Source organism: Daphnia magna, linkage group LG4 (genome assembly GCF_020631705.1).
Source record: "Daphnia magna isolate NIES linkage group LG4, ASM2063170v1.1, whole genome shotgun sequence".
In the NCBI taxonomy this organism is placed as follows: Eukaryota; Metazoa; Arthropoda; class Branchiopoda; order Diplostraca; family Daphniidae; genus Daphnia; species Daphnia magna.
This window is the reverse complement of record NC_059185.1, coordinates 4,418,959-4,437,291: the sequence shown is the minus strand read 5'-3', so window position 1 is coordinate 4,437,291 and position 18,333 is coordinate 4,418,959. Positions and strand designations below refer to the sequence as shown.

At 41.2% G+C, this 18,333-nt stretch overlaps 4 protein-coding genes across 4 annotated transcripts; 3 read left to right on the top strand and 1 right to left on the bottom strand.

Moving 5' to 3' along the window:
* Window positions 1–1,541: 1,541 nt before the first annotated feature.
* Window positions 1,542–4,809, top strand: LOC116920678 (U4/U6.U5 tri-snRNP-associated protein 1). Its single transcript, XM_045171854.1, has 12 exons — window positions 1,542–1,720; window positions 1,780–1,968; window positions 2,033–2,358; window positions 2,430–2,691; window positions 2,781–3,074; window positions 3,135–3,418; window positions 3,477–3,639; window positions 3,701–3,875; window positions 3,948–4,088; window positions 4,231–4,312; window positions 4,383–4,495; window positions 4,553–4,809. Exons 1-12 carry the CDS (start codon window positions 1,690–1,692, stop codon window positions 4,587–4,589), a joined length of 2,097 nt encoding a protein of 698 aa, XP_045027789.1. The 5' UTR covers window positions 1,542–1,689; the 3' UTR covers window positions 4,590–4,809.
* LOC116920679 (extracellular tyrosine-protein kinase PKDCC) lies at window positions 4,314–5,759 on the bottom strand. Its single transcript, XM_032926778.2, is given in 3 exon segments — window positions 4,314–4,810; window positions 4,881–5,094; window positions 5,096–5,759. Coding segments are annotated over 3 exon segments (972 nt in total). The 5' UTR covers window positions 5,639–5,759; the 3' UTR covers window positions 4,314–4,595.
* A 4,050-nt stretch (window positions 5,760–9,809) lies between these two features.
* LOC123471065 (homeobox protein SIX3-like) lies at window positions 9,810–11,149 on the top strand. Its single transcript, XM_045171933.1, is given in 3 exon segments — window positions 9,810–10,920; window positions 10,923–11,019; window positions 11,140–11,149. Coding segments are annotated over 3 exon segments (774 nt in total). The 5' UTR covers window positions 9,810–10,253.
* Window positions 10,889–17,649, top strand: LOC116920677 (T-box protein H15). The gene is made up of 3 exons (XM_045172057.1): window positions 10,889–11,019; window positions 14,949–15,496; window positions 15,614–17,649. Exons 2-3 carry the CDS (start codon window positions 14,953–14,955, stop codon window positions 16,204–16,206), a joined length of 1,137 nt encoding a protein of 378 aa, XP_045027992.1. The 5' UTR covers window positions 10,889–11,019; window positions 14,949–14,952; the 3' UTR covers window positions 16,207–17,649.
* Window positions 17,650–18,333: the final 684 nt, after the last annotated feature.

Genomic DNA, 18,333 nt, shown 5'->3' with positions numbered 1-18,333 from the left:
AATTCATAATTTTGTATTGCTTCAACATATCACTCACCTAGTTGGATATATCAACGACCAAATGATATGGTAAAAAAAGTGCACCGTTGAGAATGTACCCCTGTTGTATGTGGACTTAGATTACACATGAAAGTGTCTCTGGATATTCCACTGGTCCAACGTCATTATCTAGAACAAACATGTTCAACGTAAATATGCCAGCATTCACAGAAACGCTTGATTTCCAATTCAGAAACATTCTGACTGGCAAAAGAAATCCAGTGATACACAGGACATCGACGATCAGGTACTGTCGGTGACCTTGGCCACAATGCCCACTCAGGTTTCTATTTCAAAGTGAATGAATGCTCGAGTGACTATGGGCTTTCTGGTAACAGCAAACTGACAAAATCAAAACCGCGGAACGAAAGCTTGATAATCAGGTGCCATGCCAACAAATAAAACCTAAGATCTTTGCGTCACCGGTAGTAATTGTGGAAGTCGACCTCAATGTATATGGGTATATCAGAGTCATAGACCCCTGGTTGCTCCACTAGAGTTGGCTAACGTCCGAAGTTGCCAGTTCGATTAATTTTGAACAAAAAAATTGGACACAAACTAGTAACAGTTTTTGCATGGCGGCTTACGGAGTTTCGCCCGTTGTAGTTTTAGTTTTAATTTTTTCCATTGAAATTATCTTTCTTTCCATTCATAATTGGATCACGAAATTCCTTCGTTATCAGGTAATCTTTTAATTTTTATTTGACCTCGATATAGACTGTACTTTATTTAATATTAATTTTTTTGTAGACGTGTTTACTTTCTGTAGCAGACAAAAATGGATGTTGTAGAGGAAACTGGCGGGCTGATAAGGGAGCCCGCCAGTTTTTGTCTGCTACAGAAAGTAAACACGTCTACAAAAAAATTAATAATAAATAAAGTACAGTCTATATCGAGGTCAAATAAAAATTACAAGATTACCTGATAACGAAGGAATTTCATGATCCAATTATGAATGGAAAGAAAGATAATTTCAATGGAAAAAATTAAAACTAAAACTACAACGGGCGAAACTCCGTAAGCCGCCATGCAAAAACTGTTACTAGTTTGTGTCCAATTTTTTTTTCACAATTAATCGAACTGGCAACTTCGGACGTTAGCCAACTCTCTATGGCTATTTTCCCTCTCAGAAAAGGGGTACCCTCTTGCGGGGATTACTATTTTTAAAAAACGGGGTTTTGGGTCGGGGCGGTCGGGGCGAAAGAGTAATTTTCCGCCCGGTGGGAGCGCCTCTTGCGGGTGTATTGTTTCTCCACTCAGAAAACAAACAAAAACTCATTTGTCAACAGATGGCAGTCCCACCGGGCGGAAAATCACCCATACGCCCCGAGCCGTTTGATCGCGCGATTAACTCATTTCAGAATGAGTTGATCGCCGATCAAACTCAAAAAATTGATCGATCGGCAAGTCTGGCCACAACCCACAAGCAAAGCACACAACAGCTGTCATCTTCTCATCAGAATCGCCTCTATGGCACGCTGGCAGCACTACGTTTTGAACAAACAGGGGTCCATTTTCATCGGTAGATGGCAGTTACTACATAAATAACAGACGAACAAGTACGCTTTGCGACAGCGACTCCGAAATCCGAATTCACAAATTACTGTCGGGCAATTGTTGGTTTCTTTCAGAGTTCTTTTTAAAAATTTGATGGCGTCTCGCAAAGAGAAACCTGTGACAGGTAGGAAATGTTTGTTTACCTGCAACAATAACAATCCTATAATATAAATTTTCTCTTAGGAAAGGGAAACAATTCAACTTCAGCAGATGATGACAGGCCAACTGCTAATTCAACCAATGAAACTTCTATATCAATTGAAGAAACTAACAGAATAAGAGCCAAACTTGGTTTGAAGCCATTGGAAACTGGAGAGAAAAATTCTACTGATGAACCCAATTCAGATAAAAAAGATATTCACATCCCAGCAGGTACTGTGTGTTAAACAGTGTGCATAGACACTCTTCATTATTCAAACAAGCATTTATTATTTAGAGAACTTGCGTGAAAAAAAAGCAACAGAAGAGTTAAGACGTAAACTAGATGAAAGACGGGAAAAAAGAAAAATTGAACAAAAACTTGCACAAGTGCGTACCGTTGTACAAACGGCAACCACAGAAGATGATGATACTGTTAGCTGGGTTGAAAAATCAAGAAGATTGCAGAAACAGAAAGAAGATGCTGCAAAACGAGCAAAAATGCTTGAAGAAATGGACGAAGCCTTTGGTGTTGGGGATATGGTAACAACAGAATTGATGAAACAGAAAGCCAAGGCATATACTAGCAAAGATTTGCGAGGATTAAAAGTGGAACATGACAGGGTGAGTTTGACAGGCAGTCTTTCCAGTTCTTGCTTTGAGCCATGTATTCATGATTTATTTTCCAACATTAGGATAACATATTGGAGGGAAAAGATGTTGTATTGACTCTGAAAGATCAGAACATATTGCAAGAGGAAGGGGACGTCCTTGTAAATGTAAACCTAATAGATACAGAAAGATATAAAAAGAACAACGAAATCAAGAAACAGAAACCGGGATATCAGCCATACGAAGAAGAGGAGGTAGACGAACACGGTCTTCCAAAACCCAAAATCTTGCTCGCAAAATATGACACAGAAATCGATGGAGAAAAACGAGACAGCTTTGTTTTAGGTAAGCATTCTATGGTGCAAGAACTAGTAGTGTAACTTGTGCTAGTAAAGGAACGTGCATTAAATAATATTAATATTTATAACTTTTAGGTAAAGCTGGTGATGAAGAAGCCAAACTGAAAGCGCAAAAGTCGATAAAAGACAAACTTCAGATGCAGCAGAAGAAAATTGAGTCGCTGGAATCGCGGCCAATGCAAATTGCCTCTGAGTACTATACGGCAGAAGAAATGGTTTCCTTCAAGAAAGTGAAGCGTCGCGTGAAAAAAGGTGGAACAAAGGGCGGTCGTGTATTAAAAGCCGATGATCTTATTCAAGGAACAGAAGAAGCAGTTTCATCAGACTTAGGATCTCGAAAGAGGAAAATGGAGGAAGAGGCTGTAGAAGGTGTGTTCGCCTTACTTTATTCATAGTGTAAATGTATTGATAACGTATTGTTCATACTAGATTTGAGCGGCTTCAAGGTCACAATAGAAGAGTCACAAAAAGAAATTCGCCAAGCAATAATGAAGGCGAACAAGCTCAAAGAAAAAAAGGTTGAGCAATGGGACATGACTACAGTGGCGAGATCAATAAAACGCGAACCTGTCGAAGAAAATGAAAGTATGGAAGAAGACCCGATGAAAAGTAGTATCATACTTAATGCGACGGCAGAGTTTTGTCGAACCCTTGGCGATATTCCTACCTATGGCATGGCAGGAAATCGTGACGAAGACGAAGATGAGTTAATGGTACGACATTGCAAGATTTTCTTTCCGGTTTGTTTTAGTATATTTACTTTTGCGACAGGATTTTGAACGGCAATTAGCAGAAGAACGTAGAAGAAATCAAGAAAAGGAAGAACGGAAGAGGGAAGCCGAAAGACTTCAAGAACGCGGAGGATGGAATGTACTGGAGCGTGAAAACGAGCAAGGATCCGACGACAGCATGGACGTTGATCGTCATGAAAAAGGTATGCATAAATATTATGTTAAAAAAAAATGAAAAACATTAAATCAATTTTTAAATATCAGATAACGCCACCGTTATTCTGGATGAAGAACCTGACGTCGGCTCGGGAATGGCGGCTGCTCTAAAATTGGCAATGAGTAAAGGCTACCTGGAGAAAGAGGAGAAGAAGAGGATTGTAATTTCCAAGTCTGCACAAGAATTGCAAGCGCAGCGTTACACAATAGAAGACAAAGCAACGTACGTATAGTTCCTTTCCTGCCAAGTGATCCCAAAACTCAAAATAAAACAACAAAAATGATTTAATCTTAGGGAAGATGATAAGTATTCCAGAAGAAATCGGTTTGATGGCCCAGTTGTTGAATTCAAAGACAAAGAAGGCTATAAACCCTTGCCGAAACTCGAATACATGGACGATAACGGCAAACCCATGTCAACAAAGGAAGCTTTCCGGTATGTTTAAATATATATATATATACATTTTATTTTTTTTTTTTTCATTTAATTTCCTTGTATTTTATTAACTTGCTTTTTGTTTGTCTCTTTTGATGTTCATCATCTTTATGTGTCTTGAACATGCTTTACGACATTATAGGCATTTATCACACAAATTTCATGGAAAAGGATCTGGCAAGCTTAAATCTGAAAAGCGAGCCAAAAAGGACGAAGACAAAATGGTAAGTTTGTGGATTCATTCTTTATTTACCCCCTCATAGCATTGTGTTAACGGTGTTTCTTGTTTTACAGTTGATGAACCGAATGTCGTCGACAGATACACCATTAAACACGTTAAAAAAATTGCAGGACAAGCAGAAAGAATTGCAAAGCCCATACGTGGTTCTTAGCGGGAAAATGGCAACGTAAGTTTTGACATAAGTTAACGAAACAATATGGTGTTAAAAATATTTTGTACATAGAACCTCAATAGTGAAACCTGGGAAGGGGAAAAAGTGAAAGGTTTCATAGCAATTTGGCATCTGACAGCAACTGCTCTGTAGTCACGTTGTTCCGCTGCCATAACTGACGGAGCCTATCAAGGTTCATTCTCTTCTCTCTAGGGACGCCTTCCATTAGAAAAATGTATGGTCCAAATTCCTGGAAAGACTTCTGAATATTTAATTTCGAGTTGTATCCTTCACAACGGCTTGAAATACACTTGATGGTAATGTTGAAATCTGTTTTGAAATGAAAATGTTCAATGATATGCATTGGGTTAGGAAAACTGTTCATTAAAAAACACCATACTTGAGCAATCATCGTTAGTTGAACAACTGGGCTCCCCGACGATGATATCGTCGAGATCAGTCAGTTTCATATGGCCATTAACTAGCACAAATTGTGGTCTTCTTAAATCAGGTAAGCCCAAAACACCTATGGGGCTATGCTGTGCATAATTAACCAAAGTAGCAAGATCTACAATGATTTGTCTCCTCTGATTCCATGTCATTTGCAGAAGCTTTTAGATTGGTCAATGGTTCACCAATTTCAGTGGCAATGACTGCATATTTCATGCAAGGGCTCTCTTCTGCTGTCTTAGAACAATAATGCTTGAGTCTAATTATGGTTGCATGCTTCAGCTGTTTTAGAAGACTAATTTCTCTGACTAATTTCTCAACTGCTTTGTTATAGCACACAAGCACCGAGTTGGTTTTGGCACAATCAGTTACATCTTTTCCTTTTAAATTGACTGTTTTGATAGCTATTGATCGACTATCCACCTTGGCACTGTAGACTATTTTTGTCCAACCATTGGCAATAAATTTTTCATATAGTAAACCATCAAGCAAATCACAATTCATGTGTGGATCTGTGTGTGTATCCGTTTTGCTTGGAGCACAGATTGGGACTAGGTATTGATTCTCGGTTTTATCATTTAGATTTTCAATTCTGTACTGTGCTACTGTGGTCCATAATAAAGTTAAGGCCACTATACAAGCAGATGCCATGTAAAGAATCATCAATCCAAGAAACATCTTATATCGCCATTGCCGTGAACCACTCATTGTTGGAGATCGGCCTGTCGAAAAATTCGATGTTTTTTTTTTTTCGAAAATATCACATTTTTGCAGATACCTAGTCTGTTTACGGCAATGACTTCCACTAAACTAAAGAAATGGCCCTGGCGATCCGCGATATTTCGACGCGTACTGGTATATTATGGAAAACAGCGCGGAATAACCCCATCCCTTCCCAAAAGGGCGGGGTTTAAAGGCCTTTTTCCACGATTGACTACCAGCAGACGACCGATCGTGTGCTACTGAAAAGACGTTCGTAGTTTCGTACCCTTCTTACCGCACTTTCGTGGTAAAGGGATTACGCGCTCGATTTTTGTTGTTGGTACTATCGTATTGTCAACAGGAACTCTGTTTTCCCGTAAGTTAAAGTTTCCTTGACCAAAATATATTTAAAAAAAAAGACAGCTGTAGACTTTAGCTTTAACCATATTGCTACCAAAACTTAATTGCTATGTAGCCAAATAAAAAAGATAGGCTACGTGCTAAAGAAAAATGAATCACTTAAAAATAGAAAATAAAATCAAAATAAACGTTGATACAGAAACGCCTGCAGCCGTGCGTTGTGAAAAAATTATTCACTTATCATAACGAAAAATGTGAAGATTAAAAGAAGCATTTAAAATTGCGATCAACATCAAGCAGCTTTTTATACCAACTACATTTATATTCAACAAATCATGCTACGTACGTACGTACGTACGTCGAAATATTATATGTTGGACCACATCAAACCAATCGTACTTGAACAAGTCCCGCTGTTTTTTTGTTTTTTTTTTTTTTTGTCAAAAGAGAACATGTGTCAACTTGCGAGTCGGGAAACGGAACCTATTAGTGGCGTCGTCGGCTTCTGGAGTTTGTACCGTCGGAGACATCTCGTAGAGGGCCGACAGTGATTCGTCCGGGCTATTAGTTGGCCGACGGCCGCAGTTGGGGCTGTGTCAATATTGGTACACAAGCAGCGCATTCAGCTGGAGCGGCACTGAGGACAGGAAATTGGACAGGCCGCTGGTGAAGAGACTATTTTGTCGAGGAAATAGCGCGACCACTGGCTGTTGCCGACGCTCTTTCGATTCTCTATTTATAAAGGATACAGCCTACGAAATAGGACATGAGCGACTCAATATTACAGCTATTGATGGCGTTGCTGCTGTGTGTCCACTACCATACCACTAGATACGTAGTCTATATATGGACTATACAAATTGCCGGCTTGTCGATCGCTTGTTGGCGATGAATCGTCCGCTCTACACTCATTACGTAGCGTGTTGAACAACATCCTGATATTGAATAGACATCGACGACGTAGACCAGCAACAGTCACTCCCCTCTTTTGTTACAAGTATCTTGTACAGCACTCTTTAGTTGAATGTGCGTCCATAGCAACTGCCCCTGATGGCCATGACGGGCACATGTTCTTTCTTTCTGTCTAGTTATTACACATGGATAGGACGATGCTGATACAACTGGATGATCGCTGCCTTGTGCTGTCTAGTGTATTGGGTCCACGCATTGTTATCGAGGTCATCTATAGTTTCTACAAGTATACACGTCCCAAGGCTGCTACTTGTATTGCGATGAGAATTAATTTGTTTAGCACCTCCTGCAGCCATCGGGGAACGATTTACGCGCGTTGTCTAGGCAACCCAGCCACATCGTCATGAGGTGCTGGAGGATAGAAATGATGGAGTTGCTCCTGATTTCGACTGCATCCATCGATTGCCAGTCTAAAGCTGGATGTGTTTATTGTAAACATGAATTATGTTATGCTGAAATCAACAGCAGTTGACTAATTACGTATTCACATGGAGGCAGTATAGCCACCGAATTTGGTTAGCGTTATGAACCGTTAACAAACGGCGCAAAAGTTTGAAGGTGTCATTATTGGTAATTCTCGCTTGTCTGCTCTACTTTTCGGTAACTGCGCTGTTCGCCTGGGGTCTTATGCCCTGACTAGCGACCGTACTGACCGTCACCGTATACGGATAGAACAAAATTAAGACACCGTGATTATGCCAGTATCGAATTTAAGTGGAAAATTTGTTTTTTTCCGCTGAGAGCAAAGCGTAATCGTACAATATATAGACAGAACACATATACATAGATCGAGAGGGGCCTTTATATGAGAATCGTACCCGACACCTTTTCTGAATGCAACGAGAATGCTATCAACGTTATAGCGCGTGATTACATAGTTTGCATATCTTATTATGGACCATACATGCGGTATAGGTAGACTATATCGACTTGAAAACCAGTCAATTCAAGCTGAGGCAAGAACATATAGGCCAAAACTGCTGGTCATTTATAAAATAACGACACCACATCACGCGCTTCGTAATAATGGTGCAACTTCCAGTGGCGTGTAGAAGCAAAATTCTTAAAAAAAGAATGTTGAACTTCCTTGTTCCAAGTATAACACGTATAGTACATCACTTATAGAACTCAGCACTGCTGTGCCTGTACAGAAACGTGGACATGAGAAGCAACAATTCACACGTCCTATTGATGATGAGGTATTAAAGCGAGATGAGAGGATGAACTCAAGTATTTTACTGTTCGTTTCAATCGGCAACAATGCCCGCGTGTCAGTGTCTCTTCGGTTATATAGTCTAGGCCTATACGACCGCGTTTTTGTTGTAAAGGAAAAGAAGAAAAAAATGGGATATGAGAGATTTCCTATGTATATTCACCCCTATATAACCGATAGATCCATCTCTTCTTCCATGGTATTTCTTATACATATATAGGCCTGCAGCTTGTTGGTATATAGACTGGCAGAAGTGAACACACTATATTATTACATAGCCTACTGACACTCGCATTTTTGTTTACCCTTGGATTCGCTCCACTCTCGTCTGTTTCGCTTCCACAACAAGGGTGAGTTCTATAGTTATTCTCATCCGCGCACATCACCCTCACACATATAGACTTATAATATGTGGGGGGTGAAGTAGGAATGTCTATTATGCTAAAGAATGATACGGTACACGGAAATACAAAGCCAAAGGCGTCACACAAAAGGAAGAAGAGAGAAAATAATTGTGTCCAAATCATTTCTTCACATGTTGCCACTTTCTGTATATATTTGTACAGTCTAAAGCGATTATTGGACGAGGGAAAGCTGGAAAGGTCGATTGCCTATACTGTGGCAATTGATGTTTACTTCATAGCCTATATTTAAACTGTCATATAATACACAGTAGTATATAAAATTATAGCCCTCTTCTAGTCTCGTTTAATATAGGCTATACAGTATATATGAGAACCCAAACAAGGCAAAGGCGATGGGGCCGGTATGCACAGTTATATATCGTATATGTTAAACACAGCGATATCTAAAAATAAACACGAAAATAGACAAACCCAACCAAATCCCTTTTTTTTTTTTTTCATAAAAGTTTGATCTATGTTTCATGTCTTCAACGTGTTATGGCGCGTGCGCTTTGGTCGTGAAAAGAAAAAGTATAAGATGGAGCCGAAAAGATAATGCATAATAGAAAGAGAGAAGCAACTGTGAGGCGTGTGAGGGGAAAAGAAGAAAAGAAAAGAAAAAAAAAAAAGGAAAAATTCTATCCAGTGTTTGTAAAAAGAAAAGAAAAAAAAAGGGTGCGCAGTGCATCAGGCCTGACTGCCCAACGTACATATCAAGTCGGCGGGATCGGAATGATACCATTGGTCCACAAGTTTCTTGACTCGCACACCCCACACAACCTCCCCTCCGGTTTATTTTAGTATATACATACATACATATTTTTTTTACTTGTGTCTACCCGCTGACGACGAGCGACGATGATATACAGAAGAGGGAGGAGGGCTGCTGTGGCACAGCTCGTATCGTTGGCATCATCATAGTCTAGTAGTATAGAAGTAGCAGGCAGCTATATATATAAGAAAGGGAGTCGAGAGAGAAGCGAGAGAGAATGGAACGCAATGAAATCCCTCCTCCGTGCCATGCAGCTTGAGCCAATGAGAAGCCTCCGGGTAGGACAATGGCCGCCATTGACTCCCGCGTGTCGCTCTAAGCTATCGATATAGTCATGATACCAACTAGCTCCGCCCTCAGTTCCTCGACTTGTATCGCTTTCCCTGGTGGGCGAGGGAGGAGCTGCTGCTTCTCTCTTTCTCTGTGCTGTGGTGTGCCGTTCGTGGATTCCCTCCTCGATGGCTTTATGGGGTTCTCATCCATTCTCATCTACTCTCGCCTTTCTCACTCTTTTATCCCTGCCTTCTTCTAGACTCTTTTACATGCCATCAAAACTAGGGAGAAAGGAGGAGGATCGGCTGGTCTCACTTACACCCCGACGGTCGTTCCATCCACACCTGTGAGTGCTGCGCTGTGCCATCTTCTTTTATACGCTATCCCTCCTAACTCTCGACGTCAATTGTCCCCGTGTGTGTCTTTTTTTTTTCATTTTGTTATGTGAACTCGAGTTGGAAATCTCGTCTGGTTTCTGTTCCATTCTTCGGTTGCGGTCAACGAACATTTCGTTCAACATCGACCCGTTGAGGAAATCTGGTTCTTCTGTGGACCTCGCGACATTTTGTTACATCACACATAGAAAAACCCAAGAAAAGTGTGTCGACTCGAGTGTGAAGACGAGTCATGGCTCTGGCGGCCAGTTCGTCAGCAACATCAGTTACAACAGCCGGGCCGAGGAGCTCAGCGGCCACACCGCCGGATCAACCGACTTTCCCATTGATGCCTACTCCGCTCTTTGCCGGCGCTGGGAATGGCGGCGGCGGAGGAGGTGGAGGAGGACCTGGAGGAGGAGGAGGACCTGGAGGTCTTATTCCTCCACCACCGGCGCTTCCGACGCTCAATTTTAGCGTCAGTCAAGTAGCCACCGTTTGCGAAACGCTGGAAGAAAGTGGGGACATTGAACGATTAGGCCGCTTCCTCTGGTCTCTGCCCGTCGCCCATCCAAACATTGGCGAGTTGAATAAATCGGAAGCAGTGCTGCGCGCCCGTGCTTTGGTCGCTTACCATATGGGCAATTATCGCGAGCTGTACCACATCGTCGAGTCGCATCGATTCACCAAAGATTCGCACGGCAAATTACAGGCCATGTGGCTCGAAGCGCATTACCTGGAAGCGGAGAAACTGCGAGGGCGGCCGCTCGGTCCCGTCGACAAGTACCGCGTCCGCAAGAAGTTCCCGCTGCCGAGGACCATCTGGGACGGCGAGCAGAAGACGCACTGCTTCAAAGAGCGCACCAGAAGTCTGTTGCGCGAGTGGTATCTGCAAGATCCCTATCCGAATCCGACCAAGAAAGAGAGCTGGCTCAGGCGACGGGACTCACCCCCACTCAAGTTGGCAATTGGTTCAAAAATCGACGCCAAAGAGATCGTGCGGCCGCCGCCAAAAATCGGTCAGTTCAATTTTTTTCGTTTCGTTTTCGTCTGTTTGTTTCTTCATTATTACGGTATATAGACTAATAGTCTATATATATTTACTATATAAAGACATATCTATATAGTTTGATATATAGGCCTATATGAACGTGACTGGAAATGGTTTACCTATATAATGTTGAACGTATATATATCAGTTAGACTATACGAGCGGGGAAACAAAGTCTTTTGCTTATAGTTTCGGCCATTTTGATTGAAGAGCGGAGATTCGTCTTATATACGATAATTTCATATGCGCTTTTTTTGAAGGATGTACTATATATACTTGTGTGAGTAAAACAGGGGGCTTATATATATATGTAGTTTACAAGGCTCAATTACATCGCTCATTTCCAGCTGGGTGAAAGGGGTTAGACAAAAGAACAGATTAGGGATGAATAACGATAAGTAATTGGAACGCACCGTCGGGTGGCCAACAGCACTCGATTACCCATTGATTACAAGACCCATTTCCGACCCCAAGTACTTTACTTTATCGCCATCAACAATAACAATAAAAAAGAAAAGAAAAGCCAAGAAGGAGGAAGAAAAGAAAAGAAAGGAAAAACTGTGAAAAGACGATTGGAGGGGTAAAGATAAGGGTGTCGGATGAGAAGGTTAGGGTGTAAAATGAACTTGGTTCTATTTGACTGCTGCTGTTGTGCGATTATCAGTGTTGAGCCATATCCAAGGTATATCTCTCATCACTACCTGGACGAACTAATTAAGACCTTTACGCAGTATAGGCCGCACAGGTATAGACGGTCGACCAGAGGACAAAAGGTTGTGCGTATAGTACATTTGTAGGCCTCTTGTGTGTAGCCCCCATTCATTCCGATCATTGAGCAGCAGCAGCAATGCACACGAGTAAAAACAGCACTCTATCGTGTGGCGAACGCTTGATCTTCTATAGGCTAAATACAAGGTGTCTATATTTATACGTACGTAGGCTACATAGGATAGATCCATATAGGCCAAGAAAGAGAGAGAAAAGAGGCGTGTTTCTTTTTTTTTTTTTTTTGCTTTAAGAATCCAAGATGGACATTTTCTGGTTAAAAAGAAAGGAAGAGAAAATAAGTCATCAACTGTCAGCTAATTGCTGCTTCTGCGCAGTCGGGGAGCTGTCAGATTTGCCACGTTTTACCACCACTTTTTTCCTTTTTTTCTTGTTCATCTTTATGCACATGCATGGACTTATAGTGCACAGCTTTTGTGGATGTCTACATTGTACACACACACACACACACACACACACAGAGGGACACGATATGAAAAGAAAAGGATGACGAAGGTGGGGTGTACGTCAGGACTAAAGCCTTCTGAAACTATTGTATCTGGTCGTTTGCTCGACGCACGCTGCTAGCTGCTATACATATTGGAAAACGGTTCTATATTTAGTGAGAGCCCTCCTGCTGATTGTCATCATCGTGCCCTCCCCTTCACACGTATGTATCAGCTCCGTAGGGCCTGCACTATTTAGACGGAACGACAGCATCAATTCAATTCGGTTGAAGGGGCTGACTGTGGTCGATTCTTTTTCATTTTTCTCTTGCCAGTAGCACAGCAGATCATCTTTTTCCTTCTCTCGATCAGTTATCCGTCTCTGTGTTGCATCTATAGAAATGCAGCATAGACTATAGTTATATAGGGTTCAATCGCTATATGTACAGATAATATAATAAAAGATATAGGACTTTCACACCCTTCGTGGTATAGACAAACAAGATTGCAGATTTACTATAGACTTGATATTTGATTGATATGAAAACGACAAAGAAAATGTATGTGTCGATGAAATTCGGTTGAAAATGGAGTTCGTTTCAAATCACGCTATAGGCCTATAAAGTTGTGCACCAGTTTAGTAGTTTTAATTATATAAGGTCTTGTGTATTGAGCAAGTTAACCAGTCTCAATGTTTCCACTTCCCAGCGTATTTACTAAATTTCTTTATACTGAAAAAGAAAAAAATGGGTAAAATTCACCGTGAAAACCTCAAGCGCATTAATAATCTACCACATCGTTATGTTTTCTCGAAATCGAATTAAACAAATCCAGGAAGTCGTTATAGAACACGTAAAGGAAAGGGACTCATTCATCTTATGGAAGCACGAGCGCTTTCCCGATCATTTGTAATCGTTATCAACGTTATAGGAATGTCGTATCTATATAATACTGTTACAGACATAGCACAACTGCACTATACGTGGGAAATCATTCCAACGGACTATAACAGGAGCTGCGTTCAACGCACGACATGTATGCATGCAGAGACACGAACGTGTAGGAAGCTCCTGCTTTATATTATAGGTCTGCCTTAATGATGTTGACACTTGATTGGTTGCTCTGTCTTGATTGGAACTGAGTCGTTATTAGTCAAACTGTAACACACGGCGATGCACATCGTTCCCAGTGACTGCCTGCTGGTGCTAGCCGATGTTTTGTCTTGCAAGTTTGCATCTGCTGTTTGATTCGAATCATCAACTCGATTGCATCAAGCACCTGGCAAACGCCATGCACTGGACTCTGAATGACAACAGTTTTCATATTTCCGTATCGCCAACATCGAAATCATTGGCCTGGAACCTCATTGCAAAGATATCAACAAATATATCCTTCTGGTCCTAGTCTTTAAAGCTTATGTGTATAAATAACTGTTGATTGGTCTCTGTGTGTGTGTTTGTGTGCCCCATTTGCGATACTTTGTATATATTTAGGCTGTATATCTTCCAGCAGAACGAGCTCATTGTTATCAAAGAGAAGCAGCAGCACCTTTTCTTTCCCCCCTTTTATCTTTGACTGTGTTTTCTTTAGTTGAGAATAACAAAAGCAAATCATCAAGGGGGGTCCAAAAAGATTGTGAAAAAAAAGGGAGATTTCCTTTTATTTTTATTTTTTTTAGTGTGAGGGGATTTTAGTTCCGAAAAAATGAACTGAGATGGATACCATCCGGGCGGAAGTGATAAGACTCCATGCTGGGTTCAAAGAGGCGATCAAGCGCCGTGTTATTGACACACACACAGACACACAGACAAGTTTATACAGCAGCCAGATAGAAATGATGTGTGTTGAAGAAGAAAATGTTAAATGATATACATTCGCCGCTGGAATGCTTTGTAACAGTCAAGTTGACACAGAGAGAAGCTCGCACATTCTATAACACAGCAACGATGCATAGTATAGCGCTTTGATATAATGCAGATTGCCAGCCCTTAATACAATTGATAGGGTCTACGCGCTTGTTTGAAAGCGATGACCGTGCATAAACACTTGAATGGCGCGTATTTTTTAAATACAATTTTCATGCGTATGCGTATATGTATTGTACATGCGCGCGTATAAAGTATATACATACAGACTTTGCTGCGATTGAGGACGATCATTGGAGCGGAATTTTTAAATCCTGGCGTGCCGGAAGCCAATCCGCTTGGCACGTATCTTTTACAATGCGTGCAATGTGCTGCTTAAGCTAACGAAAAACCCCAGCACCAGGAATGCTATTATATATAGTCTATACATATCCTGCCTAGATACGCTCTGTGTGTATCTAGGCCTATTCTTCGCTTCCATATCCTATTTTTCTTTCGGGTTTTATAAATATAAGCGCAGTGCTTATAACAATATACTTGCGCATATACTCGTATAATACCCTGTATACCCATACACCGCTATTTGAAATCCATTCTGAAAGGATGCTGAAGGGATTTGTGGCGCTGATTATCGGATCAAACATTCAATTTAATATTTTCTTTAAAGAATAATAATAATAATAAGAGCGTTAAATAGGCCTAGTTGGGCGAATCTCAAGTTTTTTTTGTTATAAAGCTACGAATTTTGAAGAAACGAATGTAATGAGTGGGCCAGTTATTGAAACATGTTAAAATTGATGGTGTGTGTTTAATGATCACAGGCGAATGGGAGGACACGGAGGCCATCACAACAGCTGCAATTATTCGTCGGGATCTTCGGCGGGAGGTGGACCAACAAGCAACAAACGCCATCGACCCGATCACAGTCCGAACGGGAACGATTCCGACGACGATGTCGATCTGTTGATGGACGACGCCAACGGTTCGGGACCGCTCAGTCCCGGCGCTGAATCGCTCATCGATTCAGACAATTCGAGCATCTCGCTGACGGGTCCTCCATCCCCCGTCGGAGACATGACGTCCGCCGGGGCACTGGGATCAGCTGGCAATGACGCTGCCTCTATCCTCAAGTCGAGCATCGGCGGAGACATGGGCAGAGGTGGTCAGCCATCGAATCCTTTGACGATGTCGACTGGCGGCCTGCTGTCCGATCCGATTCATCATTCGCGGGATCGTGAACAACATCACGCGGCCGCCATGGCCTTGTCTTCGGCTGGCCTGATGGCACCCGCACCGCCATCGCACCACCATCATCACCATCCATCGGCCTTTACGTTTGGACATCATCCGCATCATCACCCTTCCTTCGGTAAGACATCCATGAGCCATTTCAATTGTTGATTGTTCTATAAACTTGCAAATCAAAAAAGAAAAGAAAAAGAAGTTGGGTGTTTAAATGTTTTTTGTTTGAAAATGATTGAAATAGGTGCGAATTCTTTGATGGCCGCAGCGGCGGGTCTACATTTTAATCTAGCGGCTTCATTGGGCAATGCGCCGTTGACTCCGTTCGGAGCCTTCGGAAGCCTATCGAACCCATTCGCAGCTGCCGTGGCTCCGTTTGGCTCGCGCTTCAACGGTGGCAACAACCGACCCAATGGTTCGAGCGGTGGCGGTAAACCACCGACCTCGTTCGACATGTCGCTGGCCGAGACGTTGGGTCATCACCATCACGCGGCGGCTATGGCGGCGGCAGCGGCCGCCGCCGAACTGGCGGCCTACCATCACGCCGCTCAGCAACATCAACAGCAACAGCAACAACAGCATCAACAACATCAACAGGCGACGACGCAAACGACGAGCATCGTCAGCCCAACAATTGAGCCGCTCAAATTGAAAAGCGATCTCATCATCACGAGCAGCAAATCGAATCATAGCGGCAGCAGCCGCAGCAGCAGAAGTAGCAACAGCAGCCGACATAGCGGACGATCGACGCCACCGACGCCTCCCACACCACCGCAAAAGACGTCCATCCTTCACCAGCACGAGATGGTGGCCGAAACTGGCACTCAAGCCAGTTAATTCAAGCAAACCAAGTCATCATAGAGGGCCTGTATATATTAAATGGGATTCATTTCGTGAAATGTATAAGGTCCTCTTCGTTATTTTGACCCACATACAAAATGAAGAGAAAAGTTTTCTTTTTTTTTTTTTGGCCTGTTTCATTATTAGAACTGATGCATTTCTTTTTTTTAATGCTATATACCTTCACACATTTTTCTATTCCGTGTATTATATTAATATCGATGGCTTTTCTGTTTTTTTTTTTTTCCCCTTTGCGTCTACGTAATTAAACTCGAATGTTTAACGGTTTCAATGCCAGTGGCGTTTGAAATGGCTTGGCATTGTGTTCGATGAGCTTTGTACATGACACATGGACATACTTACATGGACAATATGATTTCCTATTCCCCTTTCTTTTCCTTGTTTTTTTTTTGTTTTTAAAATTAGCGCGTGCTGTGTGTGTTTTTAATTTTTATTTCATTGGACGTTGGTATCTTATATCAATCGTCCAGTTCTGATTTATATATATATTATATTATATATACTATATAGTGATGGTGTATTTTATTGTCTGATTCATTTCCTTCGGTTCCTCATCTCGTTTCGTGACGACCTTTATTTTTTTTTGAAATTGATTATACGAGAAAAAAGACAAAAAAAAAAACAATTTATGAAACCCCAATTTGATTGGCACGTGTGTGCGAGTGATGTTGCGTCTTCACGACTGAACCCTATATACGTATAATATTTGATACTATAAATTGTTGTATTCGATATCCCTCGGGTTTGGCTTTTGTATAACCTTTGATTAGAATATTCATCGAAATCTATTGGTTTTTTAATCGGATTTGAAACGACCTCTTACAATATTGCAGGCGGTTGGCTTCGGACTAAAAGTTTGTTGGCACCTATCAAACGATATACGTAAAACAGGGCAGTTATTTTTGAGAAAATATTGCCACCTTTTTGTTTGTTTTTTTAAATCTTTTGTCAGCAAATATGAGATTCATTCATTTTGTTTGGCTTGTTTTGCCCAATCACATACAGCGACGACGTGTCAATTGGGAGAAAAATATCCAGTCCAATATAATAGTTGAACCCAAAAAAAAAAAAAAAAAGAAAGTCCAAAGAAATTTGGCTGTTTCCTGAATCCCGAAATTCGTTGATTTTCACGCATGTTCATCATATTAATACCTACTCATAGTCACGCGCACGTTTCAATGTCCTTTCAGAATATTATACAATTACGCCCGATTATTATTGCTATGTTCAACTTGTCTTTCTGTTTGAATTCGACGGTGACGATGTATCGCAGACGAAGATTGTTCAATGTTTTGTTAGAAAACACGCGATCGAATGACACGTTACACACACAACCACACCACGAAACGGAAACAAAAAATTAAAGACGATCAACTAAAAAGAGAAGCAGTTTGCAATAAACCTTACATAATACAAAAATCCGAAGGAATCGTCTTATTTTCTACACGATGTCACATAAAGAAAAATGTTATTTATTCAAATTTGATGCGAAAAGTTGTTGCGCGGTCGTCAAACAACAGTGGCGGGACGTACACGTATATATAAGCCTGTGCGCATACAAAACACGGCCAACGTATTTAGTCGTGTGTGCTCTACAGATCTTGCACAATTTCATTCGTCTATGTACTTTTGCTTAATGAAATTCATATTTTCTTTTTTCTATTTTTGCATATAGGACTATATACAGTGCATCTATAGACGAATATTGGTCGGTTAGTCGGGTAGAGGGGACGACGTTTTGTTAATCTATATATAAAAATCGGATCTATTGGGGTGGAAGTATTTGACGATGTAATTGAGGGGGAGGGTTTATTTTCTGTGCAACGATCGACTGTTGCGGCTACGCTGGAAACATGGCTCTGTAGACATGTGATTATCGAATCCCGCAGTATGCACGCGTCAACGATTTCGATATGAATTTGATTATGCAAGTTTTTTTTTTGATTTTTTTTTACACACGCGTGCGCCTCCGTTGAATATATAATCTTAATCCAATGAATTCAATGTATTTTTTTTTTCTTTTTCTTAAACAAAAAAAGGGGCAAATATATTCTGAATGTACGTGGATATATATGCTTTCGAATATGTTGGCTTTCCCTTGTT

What these genes read in the sequence shown, in the direction of transcription:
- LOC116920677 (XM_045172057.1), top strand. Translation starts at nt 14,953, where the DNA reads ATGGGAGGACACGGAGGCCATCACAACAGCTGCAATTATTCGTCGGGA. An exon ending in GCATCATCACCCTTCCTTCG is followed by an intron (nt 15,497 to 15,613) that starts GTAAGACATCCA and finishes TGATTGAAATAG; the next exon opens with GTGCGAATTCTTTGATGGCC.
- LOC116920678 (XM_045171854.1), top strand. Translation starts at nt 1,690, where the DNA reads ATGGCGTCTCGCAAAGAGAAACCTGTGACAG. An exon ending in CAAAGAGAAACCTGTGACAG is followed by an intron (nt 1,721 to 1,779) that starts GTAGGAAATGTT and finishes ATTTTCTCTTAG; the next exon opens with GAAAGGGAAACAATTCAACT. An exon ending in ACAATAGAAGACAAAGCAAC is followed by an intron (nt 3,876 to 3,947) that starts GTACGTATAGTT and finishes ATTTAATCTTAG; the next exon opens with GGAAGATGATAAGTATTCCA.